Here is a 10,000-nt window from a genome sequence, read left to right on the forward strand (position 1 = left end):
GGCGAATTGTTGCGGCGACTTGTCCCTGCGACGTGTCGCAGCGACTTATCGTGTGTCACGGCCTTAAGTTAGCGCTAACGTAAATATTTCGTAATTACTCCACCTTGGTTTCGTTGAATAATTCGGGCGAACTTCGATTCCTCTCAAACAAAAAAGAAGCTGAAACGACTGTAGAAGCACCATACCAACACACAGTAACTTGTTACTTTGCTGGATAATTGCTTTCTAACTCAAACCTTCATGTCTAAGGTGACTGTGCGGCACACTTTCTTTGATCTTTTGCGGGCATTTTGCTGATCCTTTGCGCACCGCACTCATGAAAAATCGAGATTTTTTTCGGTGTTGAGTCATCAATCCGTCTTTTGTTACTCTGTACATACCGAATTTGTATACATGTATATAAGTGCGGGATCCAATGATGCCTGGGGTTTCGGCCTCTGGTAATCAGATGATTTTTTCTGTTGCAATTTGGAATAAATAAATTTCTTATCCATTCCGAATTTCATTCGAAATCATGCGATTACCGTGACCTTTACAAATACGCATATTATTCCAAATGCTGCTTTCTCCGTACCAACTGATTTGTCTTCGTTTTCCACACACATTCGGCTCGCATACCAGATACAGCTGTTACAATACTATTGTAGTAGGAATAATTGCTTCAGAAATATTGTTTCTTTTCATCGCTGCCCAAGTAGCAAAATCAGGAAACACTCCCTTTGAAGGAGGAAGCAACGAAAGTCCGTCCGTAATGCAAAAACATTTTCTACCTAATTCAAAAATTTGCATTTCGTGTTGTTAAGCATTCTTTCATTCCCAATGGGCGTGAACATTTTCGGAGACCGTCGCTAAGACTAGGCACGAATCTTTTCCATTTGTTCACAAATGTCACCCTGATGTCACTTGCAGGAAATTGACACTGTATAGATTCTTCGCTGTTAAGGTGACACTACAATTTTTCGTGCAACTAACGCCATTATATTTCTTCAAACGTTCTCAAGTTATGAAACAAGTTGTTTTACGGGTGTTACACTGAGCCACGTTCTCGTAAGGTTGAAGAAACATTTTCATTGGCTGGTGCCACAAACCGTTGACAGATGTTACACTGCGCAATGAAACGGTTTCTGCAACTGATCTCGCAGGATCTCTCTTCTCTGCCTCTATTGTCGAAAAGGAGGCAGAGAAGAGAGACTCTGGGAACGAGGTTGGCAACGTTTTTGGCCGTTGTAGGTGTTTTACATAGGGCAATGATTCGTGCAAATTGTCTCGCAATGGCGTTGGGAGACAAATTGCACGTAAAAATTGTACAGTGTAACAGTGCCTTAAGTAATCCTTAAATTTTGCTTTGGATAAAACAGAAAATAGACCAAATATCCGGCTGCACCCAATTCAAACCTCTAGGGAATAAAACGTTTTATTCCAGGTATTTCCATACCATTTAAATATCAGTGCTACATTACAATGCAAATACAATAAACAAAGAATGAAAGAAGGGGTAGTTTCTAAAGAAACTGTGGTGCTGCGTCGGTGGGGAAGTAGTATACAAAAATTTGGTTTATCAACGGAGTTGATAATGTAAATTGACCACCGTACAGAGATTCTAAAAGCTGACGTTTCGAGCGTTAGCCCTTCGTCAGAGCGAATCGAGGGATTATGGGTTACGTGTAGTTTTTATAGTAGAATAGGAGCTACGCTATTGGTGGTAACATGGCAACGTGAAAAGTAGGAATATATTAGTTAAATGAAAAGCGTTCGTTAATACCGTGAGGATTAAGGGTGCCGATTTGAAAGATGAATTTTTGTTCCAGATTCTTGCGGCTTTCCGTCGTACCTAGATGTAGGGAAAAGCCGCTAGTGCTTTGTACAAAGAATCTTACCACGGGAGATTTGAATTGGGTACAACATTGAATAAGCCGATGTGGTCTATCTTGAAAGACAATCGCTACTGGTAAGCATTCTAATGTGCCGTTTCATTTTTAAAAAGGCACTGAGGAAAATGAAAATCACAACTAATTTGCCCGGTCGCACTAGCGGCTTTTTTAGACACCTTATTCCAAAATGGCCGCCATTTTAGTATTCTTTTGTTTGCTTGCAAATTGGCCCTTAAGGCCTCGCTTTCAAACGCAAAATTCAAAAGAATATTTAACCTTAAACGAGACCATAAGGGCCAATTTGCATGGAAACAAAAGAATACTGTAATGGCGGCCATTTTGGAATAAGGTGTATTCGCTTCGCCAAAAAAAGAGTCAACCGCAAAGCCTGGTCAAGCTTGAACGAGTGCAACCGACGCGCGAGAATTTCAAACTCTACCAAGCTTCATTGAAACTGGTGTCTTGTCAGGATACCGAACAAATTGCTTTTTTTTTTCGGAAATTGGAAGTTCGTCACAATAGACATTGTACTGTTCTGTTTTTGTGCTCAATTACCAGGCCTTTGAATAAATGCGAGGATAGAGTGGTTTACTGGAAGAGAAAATCGAGGGCCGGGGATTGTGGATCGTGGATCGTAGACCAATCATAATAATAACAATAATGAGAAGAAGAAGAAGAAGAAGAAGTTCACAATTTGATTTCCAGATTTGTTACTGTTCTTGTTTTGTTGAAAAAAGCTTAAGTTTAGCTTGTGATCGATCTTGATCACCGATCCTCGATCCTCGATCCCCGATCCCCGATCGTTCCTTTCCACTAAACCGGTTAGAGATACAAACCTCTGTGCTTTTCTTATGTAAATCACGTTGTTGTAATGCTGACGGTAGACCTCCCACACGCCCCCTCCCTTTCACACTTGTCTTATATATGTAAGCTGAAAGCAATTTTACCATTATTTGATGAAAACCAACTAGCATGGAAAAAAAAAATTCCTATGTGACCTCCATATGGTTTGGTTCTGGTTGCTATTGTCATGAAATTCACTACCACCCTCTGTGAAGACCGGTGAAGCGTAATGAATCCACGCTTACGTTTTCTTTTCCGACGAATGGATCTCGAATGGCTCGTCATCGCCCCGTCCAGTCAACAGATTTTTAGGAAAGTGATCAGCTCAATCGATACCACCGTAACTGCAAATAGTACAAATCTTTGTTTGTACAAACGAAATGTTGGGACAAGACTCCTCGGTTTTGATGAAAATTTGGTTTTATCAACGGAGTTGATAATGTAAATTGGCCACCGTACAGAGATTCTTAGAATCTCTGTACGGTGGCCAATTTACATTATCAACTCCGTTGATAAAACCAAATTTTTGTATACTACTTCCCCACCGACGCAGCAGTTTCTTTAGAAACTACCCCTTCATTAATTTGATGAAAATTGACTGATACAGTTCTTTATGGTCATACTCAGGTTTTTTTGTCAATGGTAAGAATTTATTTCGCCTCATTCTTGATCGTATTGAAAAAGACTGACGTACACAGCGCTTGTGGTTTCCTGTCGTAAAAACTACTTTGGACTTTGACCTTTGGCATTGCAAGCACTCCGTTTATAATCAGGTGCCGTTCTATTTCCCCCCTTTTTTGGGGGGGTGAAAACTACTAGTCAGTCTTTTCATATTGGAATATCCTACATGAACTGATTGTTATTGTTTCTATTTACTTTTTACGTTTTGTAAATTTTCAATCATATAATTATTGTTATATTTCGAATATTTTCATATTTTTTGGTGGTTCCGGTGGATTCCGGCTGGTTCCGTGGTGGGTTCCGGTAGGTTCAGGCAGGTTCCTGGCAGTTTCGGGTAGTTCCGGGTAGGTTTCACGTTTTACATACACCCAGACAAATTATTTCGACTTTTATAATTCTGAGGAATCTCATCTTCAAGCACCAACGTGGCTTTGCGTGACATCATCTACCCAATCAGCATCTTTCGTTCCCACAGTACATTCGAACTCGACACTAATGGAAAGCAATGGAATCTGTCAAATGTTTTTACTGAAGAACTTTGTTTCCTTGTTACTTACTTATATTGCGCGGTTTCATATTTAGATGCTCAAGTGCGCATTACAATAACGGCTACAATAAGATTGAAAATATACAAATGAAATACATTAAATTTTTTACATTGGGTAAAATAATATGATAGCGAAAAACCTCTTAAAGGATATCATAATGAATGATATTCGAACTGTTAGCTAAACAAAAATTCACTTTCCGGAGGCAGACTCGATCTTCCCATTTGATCGACGGAATTGGCGCTTCGCTCTTGATGAAGCACAGGCGACCCAAGCTCAGTGTCAGGGAAAGCCAACAAAAATATAAGGATTCATTTGTATGGGAATCCCGATAAAAGACTTAAGAAGACAATTATACGAAAATATGTTCAACTAAAAGCCTAACCTTATTGCCATTGCGGGTCGCTTCTTTCCTGTGTGTTTTTTCCAGATTCGACGCGTGATTTGAGCCGTTTTCAATTCCTCGGTTGTCAACGGTTGACAAATAGATTTAAAGGTCAAATGAACCAAAATGTTGGTATTTTGTCCAATCTGAGCACAGAAGCAGAAACATAACTAAGAGTACGGAAATATCCGAGGAACTCGCGAAAACATTTCTGAAATGGCCGTTCATAGTAATGGGGGGAATGGAAACTAGCTAATTTCACTGTGACGTCACTATTGGCGAGCTGAAACATTAGCTGGATTGACGGTGCGAGTGTTTCTTGGAAAGTACTTCGTTTTAACGGTTTTTACTCACTTCGAAAATGGCTGAGAAGGTCGAATCTGCGATTTTTAACGCAGAACCTTACCAAGATTAACCGCTACGGATTCGGATGCGGTAACCGCCGATGACTCTGCTGACTATGCTGCTTAATGTAGTGCGTTTATGTTTTTGTGACTTGAGACAAACCTGTATACCCCTGTATACCCATATAGACCCGCGTATACCCATAATATACCCCGAAAATGAAAAATGAGGGGGTGGCGTGTGTAATGTATACACATACACCTGCACATAGTTTATCGGTTTCGCGCCTTTATTAATTTATGCTGGCTGTGAGAGATCAGATACGTGCAGGGGAACGCCATTTTAGTTTAAGCGATAATCTTATAACATTCAGCGTGATATTAAAGGCCACCAGTCAGGATTTTACATGGTGGTCCAGTGTTTAGGGCTTTGGGTTTGCATGCAGTTGCTCCGTGTTCATATCCCGTTCTGACCCCTGGGGCCCGTTTCTCGAAAGTCCCGAAAACTTTTCGGGTCCTAAAAGCCATTTGTGAAACTACTAACCGCTTGTTTTGGAAAGCTGATCTTTTAACATGTCTTTAAGGTAACAAGAAGAAAAAGGACTGTGAAGTTTGATGACTTAAATCCTCTCCGTTCTTAAGATGCAAAAGGAATTGTGACACCCGAAAATGGCCCGTAAAGTTTCGGGACTTTCGAGAAACGGGCCCCTGGTTCGGATTTGTTTCCAATTGTCCCGGATTCAACTCTACCCCAGCTTTCTAAAAAGCCAACTGGTTGCCTCCTGCCCGCTGGGGTTCTTAATCATGTTTCTGTTAAGTTTCTTTCACATTATTAAAAGTGGGGTGCCTGTGAATTAGCTTGATAGCTTAGTGCACTTCCACTATAAACAAAGAATTTACCATTTTACCAAGAATGCCCAATAGATGATGAACCACTGAACGAGTATGTATGCTTGACCTTGTAAAACATCTCACGATATTTTTTTCAGCCTATATGGAATGTTTCTCTTGTATATCAACAACACAGGTGTGTGTGACCTGGAAAGGTTTCTGACTTTTGGGTAGTGTCTAAAATACTCTAGGGTGTGGTAAGGGAATGACCTGCAGTGGTTTTCTTTTCAGCATCAAAATTGCCAGTGAAAAGGGCATAGTCGTGTTCTGGTCAAAAACATGAGCACGGTTGTGAATAGGTGCCTGTACGGTGCTGATAAAGATCTTGTTGATTCACCCCCTCCTGGATAAATATACCCATACATACCAGTATGCAACTTGTAATAACTTGCCGTTATGAATATGACTGCATTTTACTTAATATCTAGTTCCACAAGGTCCAACTAACCTATAGTCGTGGGGTTACCAGTACAATGTGCACAATCATTTGAGCTTCCAACACATTGTATAGGTATTTATTTTACCAGCATACATTACTGCTAAAAGATCTCTAGCATTCCTTAATGTTAAACCATAAAGATTTCAAAAATGGTTATTTCCTCTGATATGAATTGGTATATATATGTAGTATACTGCTAAAAATTGTTGCTTCAGATGATTTTTTTTCTTCTTGTGTTGAATAATATGTTTTTGCTCTTGTCTTTCAGTACACACACGGGTATGTTGCCTATAGGCAACACACCTTTTGGATACACAAGAAGCTGGGAAGAAAAATCAGAATTGCAATTCCATCGTGTGTGGTGAAAAAATATTAGAGAGCTTCCCTAGTGAGTCTACTAGTGAAAGTGATAGCTATAAGGGTTTTTTTTGCCCGCTGAAGATTGGCAACTTATGTCACTTGGAGGCAGTCATGCTACTTTGTTAAATGCTGATTTACGCAGTGTTACAACTGCCTCGTTTTCTTGTCTCTGACGTTTACTTGTGAGGGGTTTAGGGATGGCCTGCAGCATTGGTTGGAGGCCCCTTTTTGCAGCACTGTACGATGGGAACTGTCTTCTCCGTAGCAGAAGCACATCAAATAGTGTCCTGATGCAACCTGTGAAAAAAAATTTCTGATTATTTGCATGTTATAAAGACAGGATCTATTACAAATCTCAGATATTGGGTGGCTTAACCTTGTAGGAAACTTCGTGTCCTTTTGTTCTGTCCACCTAGTATTGATACTGAATCTGTAAATAAATAAATAAATAAATAAGCAATGGGTTGCAAGTTCTGATGTATACATGATTTTGTCTACTTGAACACTGGATACTAAACCGTAGTCAATGTATTACGTGAATACATGTAATAGTGGCCCATTAAATCAACATGATGTGCTCACAAATTAAGTAGCCGTAAGATGAAAATCCAAGCTTAGAACTTTGCGAATCAGGTATTGAACAGGATGCGTTACGTATACCGCTTTACAGCGGAGAGATTAGCTTTGGACCGTTCTATCTTCCAGTTTTCGACGAACATGTAAGATCTTCACAACGCCAGCAAACTTAAGAAAAGAACCAAAAGTTATTAAAGAGGGAAAAATGATCAACATATTGCTAGATATGTTAAACAAGATGTATCATGCCTATCTCTAATTTTCTGCGTTTCGCAAATGCTGAACGAATGGATGGGGAACTGTTGCTTGAAGTTCCGTTAGTAGGCGGACTAAAATGGTCGTCGGTGTGGCTCCTTGTCTGGCCTATTTTTCAAGGCTTTAGATTCCACGCTTTTGAAGTTGGGAAAATAGTTAGTATGACATCATCTTAAAGGTGAAGTCTTCGTGGCTTGGACCAAGCAAACACCTTACTGCCAGATTTATTTTGAAATGGTCTGCACAAACGCGTGAATATTTGGTAGGTTCAACCGTCTATGAGCCATTCTTTCTGTAGTTTTGAGTTGTCGGGAAACTTGAACTTGCTTACTTTAGACTTCAGAATTGTTCCTGTAATTTTTTGCAGCACAAAACACCATTATTTTCCGCAAAACAGGATACTGAATTTTATAAGGTTTGTATCCCGCACTTTCCCCAATATCTGAGATTTGTAATAGATCCTGTCTTTTTATAACATGCAAATAATCAGAAGTTTTTTTTCACAGTTTGCATCAAGACACTATTTGATGTGTTTCTGCTACGGAAAAGACAGTTCCCATCGTACAGTGCTGCAAAAAGGGGCCTCCAACCAATGCTGCAGGCCATCCCTAAACCCCTCACAAGTAAACGTCACAGACAAGAAAACGAGGCAGTTGTAACACTGCGTAAATTTGTCAGCACGCCAACAGTGACGTCACAACTGTTATTTCCGATGAATTCCCGACAATTGACCCGACCGCTCTACGACAATGAAAGCCGAAAAGAAGCACTTTTCAGCAAGCAATAACTCTGCGATACTATATCCGTTCACTTTGAAACTTTAGAATATGCTTATTTCGTACTTAAGCTACAAATTTCAGTTAAATTTGACTGAAGAAAAAAAGGTCAAATTTTTGGTTCATTTGACCTTTAGCCAAGCCTAAAAGCGGAGCTCTCGTTTCTAACCCTAGAAAGCAATCTAGTGTATATGGAAATAATTATGCTTCTGCATAATGTACAAAATTAATCGTCATTAGTGTGTACAAGAGAAAATGAGGGGACAGAGAGGGAGGCTCCCGGTCCAGCCCTTGGGATATGTCATGTCCACGAAAGTTATTTTTAGACGAGCGGAAGTCTTCCGAGACGTCCGCATGCTGGCCTACCTCGGTCCGATGCTTGAAAGAAAATAAATATTCATCAGCCTTCCACGTGCGCCGTCATTTTCTCTTTTCACTAAGAACCTAAGAGCGAGGCAGGACTGCATGCGGACGTCTCGGAAGACAGACTTCAACTAGAACAAAGACTTCCGCTCGTCTAAAAATAACTTTCGTGGACATGACATATCCCGGCCAACGCCCTGAGCCTCCGTCTCTGTCCCCTCATTTTCTCTTGGTGTGTATTCTTACCTCGTGGAATGACTGCCAGCATGGGGGTGGGGGTAGGGGCGTGCAGAGACCATTGTGGTGGAGCGCAACTGCATGTAATGAAGCGCCTTTGACACTCCATCATCATTACCATCTTTATTTAGTCAAGCAGGTCAGATAAAAAAGGTAACTATATAGCTGATGTGGATCACTATTAAAATAAATCAACTTAAAACTAATACAGACAGCTAATACAAAAGCATGTATATTACAAGAAAATTTCAGAATAGGGCTGTACAGCCATCAGAGGAAGTGCAGCACCCGGACGTGACCCAACAGCGTGCAGCCATCATCTTTCGAGATGGACGGAGGCAAGAGAAAATGAGGGGGCAGAGACGGAGGCTCAAGGCGTTGGCCGGGATATGTCATGTCCACGAAAGTTATTTTTAGACGAGCGGAAGTCTTTGGTCTGGCGAAAGTCTGTCTTCTGAGACGTCCGCATGCAGTCTTGCTCTTAGGTTCTTAGTGAAAAGAGAAAATGACGGCGCACGTGGAAGGCTGATGAATATTTATTTTCTTTCAAGCATCGGATCGAGGTAGGCCAGCATGCGGACGTCTCGGAAGACTTCCGCTCGTCTAAAAATAACTTTCGTGGACATGACATATCCCAAGGGCTGGACCGGGAGCCTCCTTCTCTGTCCCCTCATTTTCTCTTGACGGAGGACGACGACGACGACAACTACAGCAATAGAAGATATATTACAAGACTGAATTTGATCAAAAAGATTAATAATAAATAGAATTTATAATCCTTATTACAAATTGCAGAACTACCCTATTTTGTATGTTCTCAACTAAAACTCTAAATTTCTTAAGCGGTTTTTTTTAAAAGAGGATGGGTTTTGAATAGATCTTAATTAACCGATGAAATGATTTATGAAATGGATCATATATTGAACTGCGGATTTGAAATCAAGTGAAGCTATGATCCTCGCAGTTATGAACGCAATTTCTGCAATTCCTGGCAATAATCTAAAACAGATTGTTACTGGGCGAAGATATAGTATCGCCAGTGATTACTCTGTGGCAGCAGCCGTGTAAATATGACGTAAACCATTGCGGGGCAGAGCCAGAAAAGCCAAAATATGCATGGGCGTTTTCCACCGGGTGAAAAAAACTCAGGTCCGTTCGCCGCCAAGTGATTGCGATTTTACACACCAAAATTTAAAAATGTGGCTGTGAATAGCCTGGAAGTGGAAAGACCTTTCAAAAGTTGTAAATGGAACACACATTTCCATCGGAAAGTTTCCAACGGGAAAACAGGACTACCTTTTCAGAAGTTCCGTTTATTCCGGAAATTTTCCAGTGGAACGAACCTAAAACGTGTGTTCCATTTACATCCCAACCGGAATTTCCGGAATTTCTTGGTAAATGGAAAACGCCCATGATCTTAGTCTTTTAACA

The 10,000-nt window shown here is 40.5% G+C and overlaps 1 protein-coding gene across 4 annotated transcripts in view; it reads right to left on the reverse strand.

Annotated features, from left to right (window-relative positions):
* Positions 1-5,488: 5,488 nt before the first annotated feature.
* Positions 5,489-10,000, reverse strand: part of LOC138060326 (uncharacterized) — an 18,850-nt gene continuing 14,338 nt past the window's right edge. For all 4 annotated transcript variants that reach the window (XR_011134329.1, XM_068906075.1, XM_068906076.1 and 1 more), the window contains 2 exons: positions 6,739-6,792; positions 5,489-6,659 (listed from right to left, as the gene is read on the reverse strand). Coding sequence is in view for 3 of the 4 variants with exons in the window: in XM_068906075.1 (XP_068762176.1) it covers positions 6,472-6,659; positions 6,739-6,792 (242 nt within the window). In the remaining variant the exon portion in view is untranslated. The remainder of the gene's footprint in view (positions 6,660-6,738; positions 6,793-10,000) is intronic.

This window comes from Montipora capricornis, chromosome 8 (assembly GCF_036669925.1).
Source record: "Montipora capricornis isolate CH-2021 chromosome 8, ASM3666992v2, whole genome shotgun sequence".
In the NCBI taxonomy this organism is placed as follows: Eukaryota; Metazoa; Cnidaria; class Anthozoa; order Scleractinia; family Acroporidae; genus Montipora; species Montipora capricornis.